Source organism: Asterias rubens, chromosome 3 (genome assembly GCF_902459465.1).
Source record: "Asterias rubens chromosome 3, eAstRub1.3, whole genome shotgun sequence".
NCBI lineage: Eukaryota > Metazoa > Echinodermata > Asteroidea > Forcipulatida > Asteriidae > Asterias > Asterias rubens.
The window spans coordinates 9,302,461-9,324,857 of record NC_047064.1 but is presented as its reverse complement, the minus strand read 5'-3'; the positions used below and the strand labels follow the sequence as shown (position 1 = coordinate 9,324,857).

The window sequence follows — 22,397 nt, the reverse complement described above, 5'->3', positions numbered from 1 at the left end:
ATACATAATGTAATTTGTAGGCCTATGGTTTGCAGTAACACAGTATACATTATGAGTCGTGGTGATTCTGAAACAAACCTGTAGTGGAACAACTCAATGTTACGATCAGTATGCTTCGATGGTCTTCATGAGAAAACTATAACAATGGATTGCACATGCCACAATTAAAATTAAAAACAATGACTCCACATTTCTTCACCAAATCCATTTTTATTTTTTTATTCAATATAGGCCCATCACTGGCAAAAGTCAAATAAATAGGTTTTGAAACAAAAATAACCCACAACAAAAATTTGTGTCGAGTTGAGAAGTTTTAATTTACTGTTAAATCCTAACACAAACACTGACGAACATTCGCGCCACTCACTGTGAGCACTTTGAGCACTCCTTTTCTACAACTCTATCGCTGCTCACAACTTAACATCGTAAGTTCTGATAACATTACACAAAACACAGTGCGGGTTCGAATCCCGGTCGTGACACTTGTGTCCTTGAGCAAGATTCTTTACTATAATTGCTTCTCTTCACCCAGGGGTATAAATGGGTACCTGCGAGGGTGGAGATTGATATTGTGAATGAAAAAGCCTTTGGAGCGATATAAACTGTTGCCCAGGTTGTATAGTCCCAAGGGAGCTGAGAAACATTAAAAAAGGATGTTATTGGCCCCATGACCAGGGCACTAATGTAGAGCGCATTGATAGGGTTATTGTGAAATGCACTGTATAAGAATTGGTTATTATTATTATTAACAAAATCAACATCCATCATGCTACTAACAGTTTGCCATGTGTGCAACCAAACTCATCATTGGGGGACTTTTTGGTCGCTAGGTGGCAGCTGACATACATGTACCAGGTAAATCCATCATTCTCTGTAAATTGCGCATGCTCAGAACGACCCAATATACCTTGACCCAATTTCATGGCTCTGCTTACAATCACGATTCCCTGCTTACATGCAAGCGCTGAATTTCTGCGCTGGCCTTGTAAGCGTAGAATGCCTAGTGACGCAGGGTACGCACACGCAGAAGCCAAAATTCGCCGCTTACCCGTGAAATAAGCTTGCCTGCTTCCGTAAGCGCCGATTCTGTGCTTACGGTAAGCAGAGCCATGAAATTGGGCACTGGTAAGTATGCTGCAACCAAAGTCTCCCATTTAAACCTAGCCTGAACATCTGACGTCACTCTCTGAGGCTCTTGATTAACGCATCAAGCCTGACGCGATGTTCGGATCCTTACAAATATACCTTTGACCTTGCATTCATTTCACACAGAGATTCGTGAATAAAGACAGGGGACCAGTCGAATTCTGGCCATACATTTCTGGGTCATTCCCAGTTTGACATAAGTTGGAATGGCACAGAAACAACAAGGCTGTTCTTGATGAAGTCTTATACTCAGATCTTTAGACTTCCCATTGTTAAGTCCAAGACCTTGATGTTAGTTTAAGGCGAGTGAAACCTTATTATTTGGTAAAAGAACAATTGCCTTTAGTGGTTCAAGGATAGATCATCTTTTCACCATACATTGGTTGAAGGATAATAATAATAATAATAATAATAATAATAATAATAACAATAATAAGACTTGTAATGCGCACATATCCACCCTGCTGGGTGTTCAAGGCGCAGGATGTTGCACAGCAACAATGGATAAGAAACATCATAGCAAATGAAAACACTATTAAGCGAGCATTAAAGGCAGTGGACACTATTGGTAATTACTCAAAATATTTATTAGCACAAAACCTTACTTGGTAACGAGTAATGGGGAGAGGTTGGTGATATTAAACATTGTGAGAAACCACTCCCTCTGAAGTGCCATAGTTTTCAAGAAAGAAGTAATTTTCCACGAATTTGATTTCGAGACCTCAGATTTAGAACTTGAGGTCTCGAAATCAACCATCTAAGAGCACACAACTTCGTGTGACAAGGGTTATTTTTCTTTCATTATTATCTCGCAACTTCGATGACCGATTTCTTAAGAGCTCAAATTTTCACTTGTTTGTTATTTTATGCATATGTTGAGATACACCAACTGTGAAGGCTAGTCTTTGACAATTACCAATAGTGTCCACTGCCGGACAACTTTGGTATTTGTCAAAGACCAGTATTCTCACTTGGTGTATCCCAACATATATGCATAAAATAACAAATCTGTGGAAATTTTGACTCAAATGGTAATCAATGTAATGAAAGAAAAAAACACAATTGGTGCACAAATTTGTGTGCTTTCTGATGCCTAAAAAGGCTTCAGGTCTGAAGTCTTTTATTGGACTAAAATATTTGACTGAGAAATAACCTCTTGCTCAAAAAACTCTGTTACTTCAGAGGGAGCCGTTTCTCACAATGTTTTATACTATCACCGAGAAATAACCTTTCTCAAAAACTCTGTTACTTCAGAGGGAGCCGTTTCTCACAATGTTTTATACTATCACTGAGAAATAACCTCTTGCTCAAAAACTCTGTTACTTCAGAGGGAGCCGTTTCTCACAATGTTTTATACTATCACTGAGAAATAACCTCTTTCTCAAAAACTCTGTTACTTCAGAGGGAGCCGTTTCTCACAATGTTTTATACCATCAACAGCTCTCCATTGCTCGTTACCAAGTAAGTTTTTGTGCTAACAATTATTTCGAGTACCAATATTGTCCAGTGCCTTTAAGAGATCTACATTAAAGTATTAACAGAGGCAGAAGAAGTGCCAGAAGAACCTTCCTTGACACGCCTTACCTAAAGTAAGGTCACCCACTCACTAAACGGCCATCCTTCGATGGTCGTAGCAACGGGGGTTTGATGTAATGGACATTCCCTTGAGCAAACAATGACCTTTGAAAGGTTGTTGGCATTCGGTGAACAGATTTTAATAATACGTGACAACTAAAATGTGACAACACTTTCATGACTTACAATAGCTGTTGATCAGTTTTTGAAAACAGGAAAGGTGTTAGAGTAAAGAATAAACGTGAACAAATTTAAGGGAAAGCAACTTTTTTTCCGTCTTCTTTGTTGCAAGAATTATCTATTATTTGAAAGGCAACATTATACCTTCAACGTATTGTATTTGTTAATAAGGATAAAGGCACACTAAACGGTGTTTAAATATAACAGTTTGCGTTAAGTTTTCTTGCACTTTTTGGGGGGTTTTCAGTCAAGCGTTAATCATTATCTCTTTATACACCCATGTACAATATATCTCTTAAATATTCAATTTTTGTATGGCAATTTATACATACTGTTATGTTTTACATAAGACAGAACAACTGCGATGAACAGAAACAGAGGCAGCACAAAAAAGGTCAAATTATTAAACGGTACACAAGTCAAGTTGAAGCAATCACAAAAATGGTCAAACCAATTAGGTGACAAGTCATGGTGGGTTCAAGGTTCTGGAGGTTAAGTCATACAATATAATTGCTTCTCTTCACCCAGAAGTATAAATGGGTACCTTAATAATAATATAATACACAAGCCCCACGAAGAACGGAGTGCTTAACAAAACAAAGAGGAACAAAAGAACGGCGAGGGCAGAGGTTGATTTTGTTTGGAAACCTGAATTTCCATACTGTTTTAATTGTAAGGCTTTCTTCCAACTTGCCCAATGTTTCTTAATAATTGATAATTTGGCATGACAAATCAAAAGGATAATCTTTAAAACTAAAACGAAAGAAAGACAAAGATGAAGAAGATTATGCTCTACAGACAGACTCGTAAAGCTTCTTTTTCGAATCCAAATTCGGCATAGAGTAGACAAGCTTACATGTCCTGGGTTGCAAAAAGATGAAGGCACTAAATTCACATTTTGTTCACCAGACTCAGGGGGATGAGAGGGGGCTGGTCGAGTATTTAATTTCATAGAGCTGCTTAAGCAGCAAACTTTGCTAAGCAAGTATAAACAGGATACCAATCATAATTGTTATACCTCAGTAACAAACTGTGAAGTTTGATTGGTCGAGAACCAATCATGTGACGCGCAACAAAAACGCATGTTACATGACCCGACGGGCCGGGTAACAACAAAAGTGATGCACACCGGTGTACATCACCTTGATCTGTGAATTGGGGCCAGGTCTTGAAAAGTGCTATGGGAATTAACCCTGAAAGTCCCTTTAAAACAAAACAAAACAAAACAACAACAAAACACCCTGAACTATTGCATAGTCAGAGAATTTACATGTCAACATAAAATAGTTTCTTGAATTAGCTTGGGGTGAGGGAGGCTCGAGTCTGGCTGTGAGTGTAAAGGATTACTATTTCTAAAAATGAAAAAATAAGCAGAGGAAAAGCAACCTTTCACTACCAAAAGGAGAAAAAGACTGAAAAATAGACGAAAATGACAATGAAAATGCTTTGGCTACCATTAATAAATTGTGTGCAGACACCAAATTAAGTTTGAAAGTTTTGACTTCCTTTACCAAAATCATAAGATTCTTAGTCTTACACAGTACCATATAATCCCAGCAAGAGCGGTCAAAGCCAATTCCCCATACCCACTCTGTCCGCACCACTTGATGCGAATTTCAAAGGTACCAAACTGCAAGTTAGACTTTCGGTTGGTGAAAGTGGTGGAGTAGAGTACTGTGATTGATGGGTGCAGAATAACATCGAAACAGACTTCAAGAAGTTAACAAGCAAAACAAAAACAGTCAGCTTGCCAATAAATACTATAATCAAAGCATAATACTGTCTGTACTAGCGGAAATCAACATTACCGGCTTAGTACAAATCTAGTCTCAAATTCAACAAGCCTCAACGATCGGGGGACCACAATTTCCACGCAAAATGCCAGTAACTCGGTAATCACGGCCCATTTTCCTTACACATTACGGGCTTAGTACAAATCCAAAAGTGAAACATTCAGAATCAATAATCCCCTACGATGGGTAGGACAATCTGGGGAGTAAGGTGATTGATGGATAGAGAATAACATCAAAATAGACTTCAAGAAGTTAAAAGCAAAAACAAAAGCAGATGGCTTGCAAAAAGAATGCTATAACCAAAGCATAATACCACCTGTACTAGCGGAAATCAACATTACCGGCTTAGTACAAATCTAGTCTTAAATTCAACAATCCTCAACGATTGGGGGACCACAATTTCCGCGCAAAACGCCAGTAACTCCGCAATCACGGCACGCTTTCCTCCCCATCCGCCTCGATACCATTTCCATCGGTACTCGTTGTCACCCCGGTACCCAGCTGACTCGCTCCTTGTGGGTCCCAAGTAAACTGATAGTTGCTCTCCAGTCTCTCCTGCCGCTCCTGCTCGGTGTTCTCCGCCCCTCCACCCTAGCATCACAAAAAAATGAAAAAATCAACACCAGTATAGTTAGTGCCGCTAGCAAAATCAAATTCCAGGGCAGCAGTTTGACTTTTGCCTTAAGAATCAAACATTCCCCCCATGATAGTCGAGGTGGCCGTGTTCCAAGTCTTTTTGTTTTCCCCCTTGCATAGGACAATCTATTCTTGATGTAGACAAGTAGTGTCCTGGTATCCCAAATGGCTTGTATTTCAGACGGTCTCTGGGCGCAACATGTGCACCCCATAGAATAATATTTAGGCCTCTCTTGCTCTTGCAATTTAGTTTTGATATTTAGACGATTAGACCTGCCATTATGAAGTGCGTGGTCGTGCGATATGAATGCACATTATTTTTCTCTGAACTGTGCTAAACAAAATTAAAATGTTAAATATTTAAGTGAAAAATTACCTCTTTCTCTCTTGAGAGGAGCCGTTTCTCACTATTTTTCATACTATCAAAAGCTCTCCATTTCTTTTTACTGAGTAAGTTTTTATGCTAACAATTATTTTGAGTAAATGCCAATAGTGTCCAATGCCTTTAAGAAACATACACATGGTGGCCACGATGGCTGTGTTCCAAGTCTCTTTTATCCCCCCATGGATTCGACATTCTATTTTTGATGTAGACAAACAAGTAGTGTCCTGGTATCCCAAATGGCTTGTATTTCAGACGGTCTTTGGGCGCAACATGTGCATACCATAGTATCATTGTTAGGCCTCTCTTGCTCTTGCAATTTAGTTTTGATATTTAGACGATTAGACCTGCCATTATGAAGTGCTTGATCGCGCGATATGAATGCACTGAACTCAAAATATATTCTTATACATTACTTTTCTCTGAACTGTGCTAAACAAAATTAAAATTTTAAATATTTAAGTGAAAAATTACCTCTTTCTCTTCAGAGGAGCCGTTTCTCACTATGTTTCATACTATCAAAAGCTCTCCATTTCTTTTTACTGAGTAAGTTTTTATGCTAACAATTATTTTGAGTAAAAGCCAATAGTGTCCAATGCCTTTAAGAAACAAACATGGTGGCCACGATGGCTGTGTTCCAAGTCTCTTTTATCCCCCCATGGATTCGACATTCTATTTTTGATGTAGACAAACAAGTAGTGTCTTCGTGTCCCAAATGGCTTGTATTTCAGACGGTCTCTGGGCGCAACATGTGCATACCAAAGTATCATTGTTAGGCCTCTCTTGCTCTTGCAATTTAGTTTCGTTATCTAGACCTTTGGACATTAATAGACCTGTCATTATGTGGCCGAGCAGTCAACATGTAAGTGCACTGAACTAAAAAGTCTACTGTATATCATTTATGAGAAAATGGAATTAGCTGTTGCAAACAACTTACCAACCAAATGGACCGAGAGTATAAATGCAAAAAATAGTTAATGGCCTGGCGTTTCGACTCTAGCAGAGTCTTTCTCGAAGGCTAAATGACACTTAGGGTCGAAACGTCAGGCCATTAACTATTTTTTGTATATCATTTATCCTCTGAACTATCCTGAAAACATTTGTGAATGCCAACCTGTGTTAAATGTTTTTGTTTAGATATCACCTACAATCACAAGGCATGACCGCCACTTTATTGCGAGGGCTACACTTTACTGATTTGCGCAGTCGACCCAAATCAACTGTCACCAGGGGGAAACTTTGCCATCTATTTTGCGGGCTGAAGCAGGGATAAAACATTGAGACTGCGTGGGTTTTCCCCATGAATAATTCTGTTAGATTTTCCTCCCACATCTAAAAATGAAACTTCTTCATCATCTTCTCTTCTTGCTTGACTCTAATAAGAGCATTGAGAATATTTAGATCCAGATCCAGGGAAGACGAATAAGATTAGTATGCATCTGCTCCAGGCCGAGCACGGCGAGTTATTGTGGATGACATAGGAGGGTTTCCCACCAAACACACTCGGCAGATTTTAAGGTTAAAAAGAAACCAAAAGACTCACCAGTAGACCCATAACAAGATTTTTGAAGTAACTGCTTTCTTCTTCCGTGAGTATCGTAACTCCGTCCTCTCCCTCCGGCCATTCATTAGGTGTGTACGTCACGATTCGGAACTCAACCTTTCCTGCTTTAAGAGAAAACAAGATCAAAAGGTCTTTAAATGCCGTTAGAAGACACACCCAAGATTTAATTTTTTTTAAAGCAAAGATTGGTCTTAAGATGTGCAATAAGTCTTGGGCGTGTACGTCACGATTCGGAACTCAACCTTTCCTGCTTTAAGAGAAAACAAGATCAAAAGGTCTTTAAATGCCGTTAGAAGACACACCCCAAGATTTAATTTTTTTTAAAGCAAAGATTGGTCTTAAGATGTGCATCAGTCTTGGGTGCGTACGTCACGATTCGGAACTCAACCTTTCCTGCTTTAAGAGAAAACAAGATCAAAAGGTCTTTAAATGCCGTTAGAAGACACACCCCAAGATTTAATTTTTTTTAAAGCAAAGATTGGTCTTAAGATGTGCATCAGTCTTGGGGTGCGTTTGATAAGGTTCCCGGAGTCAACCCCGCAGTGCTCACTAGGGTGAACGATAACACTCACCCTCTCGTGGTGACATCATGCACCTCGGGTCACCACCAAGTGATCCACTCCAAAAGCAGAGCACGGGGGGGGGGGGCCGACCCGGGTGAGCCCCTGGAAAGACGTCAAAGCTATTTGAACATACCAGTGGCAGACAGGGGTCGACCCAGGGAAGTTTAACGAACGCACCCTTAATTTCTCGGCAAAAAGTGACATCACAATAAGAATCTGTATTCCAACATTTTACAACTCATTTTAAAATGTAACTTGGCTTTTTCGGAATTGAGACCATACCATTTTAGTTTTGTTGTTGTAAATTTCATTTCATTTCAGTTCATTTATTCTGTTGTGGACCCAAGGACTCACAGAAGAGCGAACTTGTTCATGGTACTAGCCAAGAACCCAGTGGATAGAAGACAAGGGAGGATGTTTCAGATATAGACGTGGGAGGAAAACACCAGAGGAATAGTTTAAGGAAAACCCACGCCATCAGGTAGAGACTGAAAACCAAATCCACGTAGTGCCCCCGTTGTGATTCGAACCAGAGTCCTCCAGGTGGAAGGCGAAGAAAGTTGCAACTACACCGCCCCAACCACCCATACACAGGTTGGTCCAAGTTGCAACTACACCGCCCCAACCACCCATACACAGGTTGGTCCAGGATTTAGACTTTTGTTACACACAAAAACTTTCTGCTTGCTTTTTTTATTACAGGTAGTCTACATACAAAGAGTTCTCCCACGGCATTCAGTCATAAACAGGCATAACATTTTGTCCTTGAAAAAAGTAGGGAAAATGTTTTGAGCATTACGTCTCTTTGTATGGCTAACCTACTTGTTCATTATAAATCTACTTTTCAGGCTATTACTTCGTTTTTCAATTTTTCTCCCAAAGGCAAAACAACAATAAAATCAGAATAAAGTACAAATAATACCAAGCCTAGTAATAAAGTACAAGTTTTCATCTCTATTTAGGGGGAGGTTTTCCACATTGCAATCCAAACTTTATTTCCCACCAGGGTCCAATTTCATAGAGCTGCTTAAGCACGAAAAGTTGCCAGGAACCAGGTTACCAGCCAAACTGCTATGTCACATGTACAATATGAGATTGGCATCCTGCTTATTTCTGCCAAGCAGAAAATTCTTAAGCAATATTTTCTGCCGCTAGCTACCAGGCAATCTCGGTGGTCTAGTTGGTAAGACACTGCTCTTAAGGTCATGGGTTAAAATCCTACCCGAGTAATATGCCAGTGGTTTTTTTCCCCACAGAACTAGGAAAGGTACTGAGTGTACAGTGCTAGCACACATCGGTGCAAGGGTAAAACCAAAATTAACAATATTTGCTGCCTAAGCAGCTCTATGAAAGTAGTCACTTTCGTTCCCTTTCAGAGTTTTTATTGTTTTACCATTGTTTATTCCAGCGTTCTCCAGTTGCTGTACGATTGCCTCTTCAATGGGTCTCTTATTACTGTCGTAGACTTCTACTTCTTTGCCGGAGTCCACCTTAATGTTCCTCGACTTGTCCATGGACAGTTTGGTCACCTTCACTTTGATCTTGTCCTTACTGGACGCCAACGACGGAACACTGACAGCGTTTTTATTATCTGATGACAAAAACAATGTTAATTCGGTTTGTGGTAACACTATGTCATTGAATTGTCTACCAGGGTCCGGTGTTTAGACTGCAGGACTTGCAATCACAAGGATGTGGGTTTGAATCCTACCAACGACGGAGCACTAACAACCTTTTTATTATCTGATGACAAAACAATGTATATTCAGTTAACGCCTTTGAAAAATTTTGGTTGATTTTGGCGCTATATAAATTCCCTCTGATTGATCGATTGATTGAATCTCAAAAAGTTATTTGTAATCAGCTTATTTGTAATTGTATCTTTCACTTGTTGTATATCTTATTGTTCTTTTAAGCGCTTAGAGGCTACTGCACTATGCACTTTACAATGTCTTTATTATTATTATTCAAAAGACAATGACAATAAGACACGGTCCATCTCCCTCTCCTGTTCCGTAGAATAAACCCCATGTCACCTACCATGAGTCTTAGCTGCCGCATTCTCTTGGTTATCTTTCATGAGATTCTTCGGAGTGTTGTCCTCCTTCTCCCTCCCATCCCCATGATCTGCAGCACCATCCTCTTCTCCATTTTCTAAAGTCCAATCCTTCTCCTCATCGTCAGCTTCCTCCTAAGCACAGATACAAAATGAAAGACTGAGCATTTAACCAAAATAATACACTAAAGGCTCAGGTGTGTCGGCAACTTTTTAACCTGAGTACTTCTCAGCCACAGACACAAGTATTTGGCAAAAGATGATGACTTCAGCCTAAAACTCAACTAACCCAGCAGTGGCTACGACTGGAACATTGAAGAGTCCAGCCTTGCTACCACGGGCAGCGTGCCGTATCGATAACTTTTGTCAGTTACGGCCGCTTGTTAAAAACTGTCCACTGCTCATTAGTGCTTGGTTGCTTAGCACACATGTAAAGAAATGCACATATGTGACCCGCTCTAACGAAATGAGGATTGTCTAGTGAATTTCACATTTGCATATTTCATAATATTCCAAACAAGCAAATCTTAATATTTTAAATGAAATAAAAATCAAGATCATACGACCTTCCTGTCTGAACCAATGTGGAATTTTCGACGCCCTTGACGCTTAATTTTACGACCCGTTTTGGAAAACACAAACTCCATAAAAATTAATTTGAAAAAACGCGACGTCTCACACACTCATTAAAATAATATTAATATTTTTGTTTACGATAATGAAAACATCAATTTTTAACCCCCCGTAGTCAGGCAAACAAAATTACCAAAATGAACAAACAACTCAACGAGAAGTTAGATTATAGTGTGTAGACAATTTCACCAATAAGTTTGACAATGTTTACCTGAAATTTTAGAGCAATTTGCGTTGATATTTCCAACTTGAAATGCGAGTTTTGTTCCGTCAAGTCAAAACATTGTAAAGACAGCTGTCACTCAGCGCATAGCATCAACCCCCACGGGTATACTCGGCTTGAAGACCCGGGAACATTCGCAATTTCCCCGTGCATGTTTCTCATGATTTTAGCGAAATTTCTTACCCAGCATGAAGTTTAACTGAAAGATTATTCCTTTAACATTCAGAATTATTTTGGTTTGGAACAATTCAACCTTGAAAAACCACAAAACAATGATGGAAATTAGACACTGTTTTCCCAACGTTCGATAAACATTCCACTGTTCCATACGTCGTACGTGTAGCAAAGTTTGTGCATGGTACCCGCGCAGTGTTCGTGTGTACATTGTCGTATTACCAGCGCTGCAACTAGCTATGGCAACAAGACCGGGTCGGGTGATCGGACTCTCACGCTGCATGGATAAACAACGCCTCGGTCTGTGAGCCATACTAAATCTCGCGACGCGGATTTATGAATGAGAGATGTCATCGCTGATAAAACAGGGTTTGCCTTTGGTGACCTTTGAACCCCTGTCAGTGTTGACACATGTTTTTGGTGGCTATATTTAGACACCTCTAATCTTTGGCTTTCCAATGGTACTCTTGGTGGCGCTATGCAAGTTGTGTGAAAAGTTTTGCGACGCTCGCCAAATTTGGTGTTTTCAATGAATGTTCGCTGTCTGTCCCGTGGGATTTGGAACATTTTTGGATAATTACGTCAAGAACATGGCTCAGAAATCGTCTGTTTTTACATCTTTAGTAATCTTTTGACGAAAAGGTAAGACCATAGTAAGTTTAATCAAGATTTAGGCAACCTAAAAGTGTAGTAATAAAAAAATTAAAAAATTCAATAATTTTCATTAATTGTTTGTTATGATTATGTTCGGTGTCAAATTACACGAAATGAAACTTTACTAGACATTCCTCATTCCGTCAGAGCGGGTCACATATTTTGATGCAACACACTTCAACTGAATTACGCTTTTACGGAGTCATCCTTAACTGCATACAGTTTCATGTATCCAAAATTCAAATAAGGATAAGAGATATTAATCTACACAAAAAATATATAAATTGTATATCTCCACTTTTTTACCTCTCCTAGGAGCTCATTCACTGCCTCGATTTCACCGAGAGTCCTTTCAACGCTATCTACCATCTTATTTAACCTCTCGACCTCTGTGGGGTCAGAGGTCAATCTGGTTATACGCTCGCGGAACATCTTGACCAACTCGTCCGTATCTCTCTGCATGAGTTCCTCCAATTCGTCGTCTTCGAGCATCTCGTCTTCACCGAATTCTTCCGAGAGTAAAAGATTCATTAACAGCTCCTCATCATCATCGTTATTGTCTTCATCTTCTTCGCCTGAATCTCGTTCAGTAGAATCTTGACCATTCTCTGAGTTATCTAGCATGGAATGAGAACATCCCTGTCAGGTACCAACTTCAACCTAGATACTTTTTTTTTATACATTTTTAAAATTTTATTTTATTTTATGCAAGTCGCCAGACACTTGAGGCATGAAGGCCATTTCAAGGTGTGGGCTAAAGTTTTTTTTTTGCCAAGGGCGGTTGCCACCTACTCCTGAGGCTGAAACAGGGTTACCTCCTTTACAGTCCATCCATCAGAAGCCTGGCTTGTAGAGCAGAAAGCACTACCTCCCCAACTCTATGAATCAATCATGTTTAAATGTCTTGCTTAAGGACACAATACTCTATGTGGTTCCAGTCAAAATTTAACAAAAATCCGTTAATTTTTACACCCGCTCATTCAATCTTGTTTGATAAATGAATGCTCCGTTGAATCAGCGTTAAAAAGTAGTCATTCAATTTCACCAGTTTAGCATTCACAAATAAGATCATTGAATTTCATTAGACTGATTCAATATTGTAAAAGCCAGTAACAAGAGCTGGTCAACCATTTAATTTCATCAAGTGTCAATAGGTAGTAGAAACTGGGGGGGGGGAACAATATCCCTTTGGTCTCTCACCTTTGACCTCGAGGTTGATGTCATTCACATTCTTCTTGGCTAATTTCAGTACTGACTTGACCATGTTGCTGAGGGATGTGTGGTCCAAGCCCATAGCGACAGCATCCTCCAATCCATCGATCTCAACCTCCTCTTCGTCAATCAAATTGTCTGTCAATTGTCATAAAAAAAAAAAAACATGTTTAGCGTCCCCTCCAGCTTCTGTTGGATTTTAGGCATTGCAATGTTAAGGTATCAATAAATATATTTGGTTTGCGGCAACACCATGTGTGTATCTACTTGCAGGGTAGAATCTTTAGAGAGCTGTATTGCTAAATATTCTGCTACTGCAGAGTAGATTTATCGGATGTTCGGGAGACTTCTCAGTACTGAATGGAACTGATTTACTACTACCTGGGCGGAGAGTAGAAAATCGGCCTGGACTACCTTTTAGTGGACCATTATTGACTTCACTACTGAGGAGCGGGTTCTAAATTGGTCTCAATGTTTTGACTAACTCGCTCTAGTCGACGTCAGGAGACTGCTTCCTTTTTGGGGATTTTATTTTTATTTTTACAAATTCAAAATGAGATTCAACTCTCGCAGTGAATGCTTTTTTGGTGTGTTTTTAACCCCTACCTTGGTCAATACTTGGCAAGCCAGCTGGTGTACTATCACTGGGAAGGAGATGTTCCTTCTTGTATTTCATCGCTTCTGAGGAGCCAATCTCGATGAGGTGGTGTTTACTGTGCGTGGTCGCTAAGGGAAAAACAAATGAAATGCGAGTCATAATGCGAGTGAACAATTTGTGGTGGATTCAGGACCTACCCTTAGGTCCACTCAACTATATTTATAGATGGGTTGCAATACACACCATTGACCACCATCTTTCATGTATTACCACTGGAAAAAGTGCACGGGTGTACGCGCTGCGCTTGACTCTCAGCCAATGGTAGCTCTTCACGCGTGCACAATTCATCAAATATGGCGGCCAATGACGCGTATTGCAATCCATCTATTGTAATCTTTGGGTGTCCCGTGTGTTGTGTAATGCATTTAAATGAACCCAATTACACTTGTTGCTAAGAGAAGGGGTTTGCCTGGTGCTTCTGGCAGTGGCTGCAAAGTGTGCCGCAGCACCTTCATGACCTTGGAAACCCTTCAACTACTAATGTGCTACATAATGGGTCTTGTACTTCAAAAACCCTCTAGAAAAAAGTTTCCCTATGTTCCAGTGCCTTGAGCACCCTATTCATGGATACGTGCCCGTTTCAGACAGGTGCACCAGAGTTGCGCCAAACCAAATAGATAGACGTGTATCATGCTGCCTCCATCTCATGTTCATGTTCCTCGTATCCAATAACAATAATAATCATTTTGCAATTAGGAACCAGACTATTTTGTTCTTCCAGCCTTGGCTTCAGTTACATTGACATCAATGGGAGAAATTCAAGATGGCTGCACCATGATACTGGTCTATTAGGAGCAACTCTAGTTGTTCCGAATGACTCCATCCGTCTTTCGACTTTTAGCGCGTCCAGTCTCTCCTAACTGTTTCATACACTTAACTCATAATTTAGTTCGACGCGACTCTGGAGCGCCTGTCTAAACGGGTGTTAGACTCCAATGTTATTCTTGTTCAAACACCTTTATATGGCATTTTGATAACGAGTGTTGAAAAGATGAGTTTTGAGTGTTGATTTGAAGGACTTGGAATTCTAGTTGGCACAAGTGTTGAGGAAGATTGTTCCAGAGTTCCTCAGCTGAGAAAATCTCATTCAAATATCCAAGGACCCCTAACCCCCCTAAAACGTAAAAAAAACATACCTTGTTTGATCTCAAGATATTTGTCATACTGATCTTGTTCCAGCGCAGGATAGCAGAGTATCGGTCTAGGCTTCAAGCTCGGAGGGGGTCGTAGATAGGGGTGATGGCACGTACGTGAAGTATGGATGTTTAAGACGTAGGCGCAAGATGACGGCTCATCTATACGGTGGATTGAATCACCCTGGCCCTCAGCACACATGAACTGAAAAAGAGCAAAGGTAAATAAACCTGGATACAAGGTGTGGGGCAAGGCAAGTGGAATTTAATTTAAAAGCGGGAATATCATCGTGGTCACAGCGAATCCGAAGCAAGACAATTAATTCTGCACTCTCACCCATGTACTGCACAAGTCAAATCACTGCAGTCAAGTGTGAGTCTAACATCAAGAGGCACTTGGGTTGAGTCTGAGTCCGAGACTCGAGTCCTAAAACACTGGACTTTAAACACAGTTAAACTGTTGATACCCAAACACTGTTACTATTTCACACCTACACTGGTTACTTGATCATTTATGTGCAAACTCAACAAAACAAACAATTGAATATATCTTTGCGTAACACTTACCCGAACTTCAGTTTCTCTGGGAGTTTTGGTCACATCGCATTGAGAGCCGTTCACATACGTGTGACTATGGTAACGATTTAATCTGTGTCTCTTAGCATCCTGCAATATTTGAAAGAAGTACACGGATTAATTTTGATGTTGTCCAGAGATTTACATTAAACTTACACCGTTGGAAGATAATGATAGCAGAAAGCATACCTTTAAATACTAGTTGCCGAGGTGCTGTAATGTTTTAGAAATGAATAAAACAATGTCATGAAAATACGTTTTTACATGCTAAAATAATTTTCGTCTCATGATCACCGAGACGAAAATTGTTGTCATGACATTGTTTTACTCATTTCCCAAAAACTACAGCACCTCAGCAAGTAATATTTTCAGGGAAGCTTCATAGCATTATTTTCTTCAAACTGTGTAAGTTAAGTGTAAATCCTACAAAAAGTACCAAGACCCTTTAAGTCGCCCGGAGTATAAGCCATGGAGCATGCTGAAGGCCTTAAGATCGTTTCATAAACCATGGCTTATTGTCCAAAGATGTTGGTAGTACTCCTGCCAGGCGGCAGTATCGTTTCTTCATTAACAAGATCATGTATTGAAGTAGTTTTAGCAAAATGTGTCGCTTAGCAGCTCTGAGGAATTGGAACCTGCTACTGGTCGGATTGGCTAATGATATCTTTCCTTGCCTCCTACCTCTAGGCCCCCAGTTCGAATCACGTCGGATTGGTTTTTCAGACCCTACCTGACTGCAGGGGTTTGAAACTCCCCTTGGCCCAATTCCATAGTGCTGCCTAACGGTAAGCAAATTTTTCGTGCTTACTGTAGCAGAAAAATTTGCTTAAGGATTAGCGTATTTCACAAGTTAGCAGAAAATTTGGGTGGCCATATTGCGCGTTTACCATGGATTTGCATTGTGACGTCATTTATTTTCGTGCGGTAAGCACCGGAAGGTTAGCATGCCTTTTCGTGTGCTTACGGTTAGCAGCGCTATGAAATGGAAATCGTGTAGTAAGCACAAAATCGGCCGTTAAGCAGCGCTATGAAATTGGGCCCTAGAATAATTCTCAGGGGCTTCCCTCCCACATCTCAAATTGAAACAAATTTCCTTGTCTTCTCTCCATTGGGTTCTTGGCTTGTAGTAAGTTTGCTTTTCTGAGAGTCATTGGATTCACAACCAGATAGATGATATGAGACACCTACCTTATGAGTTTTGTTATTCCAATCCATTTCACTCTCGTAGTAGCCGAGATAGATCACCTTGCCTTGTATCTTACCATCTTCAACATGGTACTGTTTTATATGTCTACCATGACAGTACTCATAACTCCACCAATCTTTGGTCTGTAAGGAGAGTAGGAAATAAAATGTATTGAAGTATTGGGTACAAGGCGGTGCGAGCCTTGCCCAAACCCATTCAAGTATGTGTCTGATGTCACACTAATTCATTCTCCTTCCCCAAACTCCACTTACCCTAAAAATGCTTTCAGGGGAGAAACAAATACTGAATCTTAAAGATACTAAGACAAGACAAAAAATACCTCAAAGGATTTGGGTACTTTTTCAAAATGTCCATAGATTTACATTAAACTTACAGGGTTTGAAGCTAATGATAGTGGAAAGCTTCCCTTCAAATATTACTTACTGAGGTGCTGTATTTTTTGAGAAATGAGTAAAACAAAATACGTTTATAAACGATTAAATTAATTTTCGTTTCATGAGACGAAAATTATTTTCATGACATTGTTTTCTCATTTCCCAAAAAGTAAAACACCTCAGCACATAATATTTTCAGGGAAGCTTTCTACTATCATTATCTTCAAACTGTGTTAGTTTAGTGTAAATCTGTGGACATTGTGTTTTTTGTCCTACAAAAGTTACATAGACCCTTTAAATGGTTTTTGGAACCGTTCAGTTGTTTTAATCCTATGGTTGGGTTTAAGATATATCACCAAAAGTCCAGAGCTGAGAAGCATTACTGTCACTAACACTTACTCAGATACAAAAAAAATTGGGGAATAAAAATTGATATCAAAAACAAAACTTTACTTCAGCGTGAAAATGTTTCTCGAGATGCTTTATACTATCAAAAAAGTACTGTACATCTAACCACATAAGTTTTTTTTGCCTTTTCCTTCAAGAGTGATTACCTAAGCCTGTGACCGAGTTTGCATCCAGTTCAAACTCACAAAAAGAATCTACACTTTTTAATTAAATAAGTGCACAGAAAAGTCTTTAAAAGTGACATCATTTAGCACTCTTGTTGAGGTTCCATCTTTTGGATACCTACCTTGATTAAACAGGGCGCATTCTCCATTGGTTTAAGAAGTTCTGAGATTCCGATATCGGAGGCTAGTTTTTCCTCTTCTTGCTCCTTCTCATAGTCGGTCATGTCCGGAAGCCGACATTCATATCTTTGACCAAACTTGGAGCGCAAATGAACGACTTGCTGCTCAATGGACTGAAGGGAGAGAAGGAGGGGGCAAAATTAGAGTCGGATAGTGTGGTCCTTCATTTATCTATCTATCTATCTATGTGTGCGTTCGTTTAGCTTCCCTGGGTCGACCCAGGTGTGGGGCGTTTTTTTTTTTCCAGGACGAACGTGGGTAATTATCTGCACACGTTCGTCCTGGAATAAAAAAACACCACACGACGGGGTCGGCCCAGGGAAGCTAAACGAATGCACCCTATATGGTGTAGTACATTCATCTTGTAGTAGAGTATAGTCGTACTGTAAGGTACTGTAAAGTAAAAAAAGTGCAAGTAAAAAACGCCACCCATCTGTCCTAACGTTTGGTCAGTGGAGTCAGCCTGCTCCTAAACTGCTCCATGTTTTGGGCAGTCACAGCTGAGGCTGGCACTTGGCAGGTTGTTCAAAAGGCAGATGGCGCTGGGAAAGAAAGAATACTGCAATGTTGAGATCCGGTAGTGTTGACTGGACTGGGTGACCTCTGGTTTGTGTTGTGGATGGAACTAGGTGTGGAGGACGGGATGGTATTAAAATCACTAAAAAACCATGAGTGATTTACTTTTGTAAGACTGCAGGACTAAATCCTTTCTGGCTGCTAAACTGTGGGCTCTGATACAGTAAGCTGGATTTTAAAATGTTTGTCTGGTACAGTAAGCTGGATTTGTTTGCCTCGCAACCAGCTGAGATGTAAACTCTTATCTTATTTATTTTGTTTATTTAGGTCTGCTAAATATTTTTTCCCACTTTTCTTTGCCAAAAATATCAAGTGAAAACTTGACAGCCAGACAGAATCTCAGAAATGTAACTGGACGTCGCAGATTGGCATCAATATTCAGTTCAGTGTAGTTAGTTAGGTCCCGCCTACTACTTGTAGAACCAAGAGGGTCGTTCCTCCACCATAGCGGGACGAACCTCAGTTATATTTTCTCTCCCTTTAACTATCACTCTTTTACTGGGTAGACTCGATGCGAGTATGATGCCAGGCTTGTCACTTGTGCGGGGGTATGAAATTTTATTGTAGCAGTTGCTTTTGTGCAAGCTCGGTGCATTCACTATTTGAGTCTATAGTATGTTCCACCTATTGATGATTGACCAAAAAAAATATTTTATAAACACAAATGCTGCAAGAATTAATCATTTGAAAAAAATATTCATAAATACCCCAGACAGTTTCGCTACTCCTATTGGTGGAGAGCGCATCACGTGGGGGTGTTTATGAACGGTTGATGAATGACCAGCTGGAGCTGTTTATAACCGACTGGCTTCCACGTGTTGGGCGCACGCGTACGCCAATATTATCACCCAGAATGCGCAATTCATAGCTATAAAAGTAACAGTGCGTAGTATATTACTAAGTGTGCGCGCGTAATCTATTTCTAAGCGGGTGTGCGTACACACAACAGTTTTAACAAAAGGGCATTTATGAATGGGAATAAAAGAGTACTGACTCGTTCTTAAAACCGTTTAAAACCTTGAAGGATCGTTGCGGTGCGATATCACACGGGGCAACGACCCTGCCTGTTTTAAACGGCCGTTAAAGAACTTGTCGCTACCCTTTTATCCCCTTAATTATTAATAATATGCCAAATTACCACAGCTCTAGAGTCTAGTCTAAATAAAGATATGAAATTGCAAAGTTGCAATGGAATATTTAATTTTGGATGGTCAAGAAGAGGAATGGCTAAATAATAAGAAACAAACAAGATATGGACCCAGTAACTGGGGCGCTGTACTCCTTTTTCGAATTTTCGATAATGTCAAAATTCGAAAAAGGAGTACAGTTACTGGGTCTAAACAAGATATTATAGGATAACTTTCCGTATGGCGCCACCGACTATGACGTATATGATTATGGGTACACTACATGATTGGATGAATGAGCAATGCCATGGTCATGATAATGATATTGAATTGATGGGGAGGATGGGCTATTTTTTACCAGACCTGGTAAAAAATAGCCCATCCTCCCCATCAATTCAATATCATTATCATGACCATGGCATTGATGGCTTACAAAATAATAATAAACCTTACTCTTCCAACGAGAACAGGGGTTGCAGATATATCAATGTCATAATGCACACTCCTCAGCTCTTCCAGATCTAAAAATGCAAATATGTTGCTGCAAAATAACGAAAAACTGCAGCAGAAAGCAAGGAGACATCTGTCCCAGGTTAACCTTGCCATTGTATGTTTCTTTTCATGCCGAACAATACGAGATTCTAACCAGTTGACAGGCCTCGGGTCTCAGTTATTTTGTTGTGCTTTTTAACTATTCCGTACAGACTGAAATGTGTTCGTTCCCATTATAGTCGTGATTCGAGAGAGGGGGGCATGTCAAATCTGGACTTTTGGGTGGAAAATTCAAGTTTCAAGGGTTTATGTTTCACGCTTTCAAGTGATAATTTCAATGATTTGTTTTTCAACTATTAGTATTCCTCTATTACTCACAGAAAATGTGATTTTATAGCATGAAAAGGGTTTTTTATTGGCCCGTTATCAGGATTTTTTTCAAGTTCAAGAGGGGCTTGCTACAACGATTTACACTGAGTGCAGCCTTGGGCCAAGACTATGCGCAGAGCGGAAAACCCACGTCATTATTATTGTCAGTACGGTTTAGTGAACCAGCTCTTTACTGCCCTCTGTCGTCTCAAAATTGACAGGACACGTCATTTCAATTTAGATTGTGCAATGTGTTTATGGGTATGAATTTAGGTACCAAAATATATGAGGGTGATAAACCATGTTCTTTGTAAGGGCAAAGATTGGTCGACAAGGAACTAATATGATGGCCAAAATCACTTTATTTAAGCAAAATTACACATTTATTTAATGGAAACATTTCTTCTTTGAATTCCAATTAGCTCATCTACGAAATTCCTGACTTCTAAGTTTGCTACTTACAAACTATTCCCCTTTCGAAAACATAGAATACTCCAGTTCTATTTTTAGCTGAAGCGGCCCAACGATAGACTGATACCTATTTTTTGTATGTTTACATATCGCTGAGTGAAGAGGGAACTATGCTCACGTGCACTGTGTAATCGGGTACGATATTTTACGCACCAAACGCATTGCTTGCACATTATTTTACGAGGAATGAATGATGGACGAAAGCGCGGAGGTCGTGAAACGGAATTTTGACAGCAGAAAACTTCCTCAAAATAAATAACTTTAACGGAACTACCAAATGGACCCTTCGATTCTGTTTTTGTATGGGACGTTCGACAGGATGTTAAGCGTTTCTTATATCTGAAGAAGTAAGGATTTGAGCTTCAAGTTTTCCTGGGAAAAAAAGAAGTTTCTTTGGAAGTAAAGAATCGTAGGTAAGTATTTTTTCCGACGTCGTAAACCATTGTAAACATGTATCCAGCAGACAGCCAGATTTGTAAAATTGTGGAGTTGTTGTGTAGGCTTACACAGCACAGACAGTCAAAACACGGTGGTGGACGATGTGTTTGTACTAAATGTTTATTCTTTATAAATTATTCAGTCAATCTTTGTATACTCATACCATGGAGGAATACTCATTTGTTAAAAGAATGTTTTGTTAATATAATAATATTATTGTGTGTACTGGTAATCTGTGTGTGTGTGTGTATGATTTGATTTTATGAACGAATGACAGACAGTGGCATGTGTTAAACAAAATTAAGCCATCCCATCCACACAATGCGCAAAGCTGGTGTGATGTGTCTTTAGACATCTTTTTGCCGGCTCAACAATACAGAAACAGATTTAATGACTTGTTTTAATAATTTTTAACTTTGAATGACTCGAGCATGATCAGTTTATTTTTGTAAAAGGAAGGGCACCAATGTGTTTTATACAAGTTAATTAAAGCCAAATATTAATAGAAGGGGGTACTCCTACAAAGTACTATTACTAGTAATGAGGTTCGCTCTGCTAGATGATAGCAGAACGAACCTCATTCTTAATGGCAGCGACTTATAATTATTTGGCCAGGTTAAAGTTACTCCTAGAACTGTGAGGTTTGTTCGGCTATCGTCTCCCGTACGATAAAGTAGTGTCATTTGTGTCAACTGAAGTGCATTTTCAAACTTACTGGAACTTGAAAGGGACATACAAAAATTGCACTTCTACCTGTGAGGGCAGAGTTGGTTCTTGTGATTGATTAGCTTAGTGCGCTACATACTTGGCGGGACACAGGCTCGCTGAGATAGTTTAAGGGATGATTTTAGGCCTAGTGACCAGGGGTAATAATGTTGAAGCACCATGAGCAAGTGACGGACCTGAGCGCTATATATTAGAAGCCACTATTATTAGTAAAGTAAATCCTGTAATAATGTAAACAGAACCGCTTAAAAGTTTAAGCCATTGGTGAACTGTTTGTTTTGTTCAAATATCAATAGTTTGTTTTGAAAGGAAGTGATACACAAGCCTTAAAAATGTAATACCCAATCAAATATATAAAAAAATTGTTTTCATCAAGGAACCATTTGAAATTAAAGATGAAAAGTTCTAATCTTGTGAAATTTTTAATTTTTTAAAATAAAGACTCCAAACCAGAATACCTTTTTTCTGACATTTCTGGAGAATATGCTGATTCAAGTCATTACTTACTTCCTTTGGCTTTGAAAACAAGAGAAATAGAGAAGAAGATAAAAAGATGCCATTGCCAACCCAAAGACAATCTTAGTCCTAGATCAAAATGCTGAGACACAATATTTGAGGCCTGACTGTCATTTTAAAGCCATTGGACACTTTCGGTAAACAGTATTGTCGAAAGGCCCACACTTCGTGTATCACAACTTAATAACACA

General features: G+C 39.5%; 2 protein-coding genes across 4 annotated transcripts in view; one reads left to right on the top strand and one right to left on the bottom strand.

Moving 5' to 3' along the window:
* Positions 1-3,060: 3,060 nt before the first annotated feature.
* Positions 3,061-19,887, bottom strand: LOC117288322 (protein OS-9-like). 2 transcript variants are annotated; one of them, XM_033769132.1, is made up of 12 exons: positions 19,648-19,887; positions 17,434-17,604; positions 16,347-16,487; positions 15,150-15,248; positions 14,586-14,787; positions 13,398-13,517; positions 12,780-12,929; positions 11,886-12,196; positions 9,880-10,030; positions 9,233-9,430; positions 7,256-7,380; positions 3,061-5,285 (listed from the first exon to the last, which is right to left on the bottom strand). In XM_033769132.1, the coding sequence occupies exons 1-12, from the start codon at positions 19,798-19,800 to the stop codon at positions 5,124-5,126; spliced, it is 1,983 nt and encodes a 660-aa protein (XP_033625023.1). In that variant the 5' UTR covers positions 19,801-19,887; the 3' UTR covers positions 3,061-5,123. The 2 variants fall into 2 exon arrangements, with proteins under 2 accessions (XP_033625023.1, XP_033625024.1); XM_033769133.1 differs by having other exon boundaries at positions 7,256-7,377.
* An 835-nt stretch (positions 19,888-20,722) lies between these two features.
* LOC117287944 (protein TANC1-like) overlaps positions 20,723-22,397 on the top strand; it is an 86,953-nt gene continuing 85,278 nt past the window's right edge. For both annotated transcript variants that reach the window (XM_033768594.1, XM_033768593.1), the window contains exon 1: positions 20,723-20,939. The gene's annotated coding sequence lies outside the window, so the exon portion shown is untranslated. The remainder of the gene's footprint in view (positions 20,940-22,397) is intronic.

Coding starts and splice junctions, on each gene's coding strand:
- LOC117288322 (XM_033769132.1), bottom strand. CDS start 19,800: ATGGCAAGGTTAACCTGGGACAGATGTCTCCTTGCTTTCTGCTGCAGT. Junction 10,031..11,885: donor TGAATGAGCTCCTAGGAGAG/GTAAAAAAGTGG, acceptor ATCTGTGCTTAG/GAGGAAGCTGACGATGAGGA. Junction 5,286..7,255: donor ATCTTGTTATGGGTCTACTG/GTGAGTCTTTTG, acceptor TTGTGATGCTAG/GGTGGAGGGGCGGAGAACAC.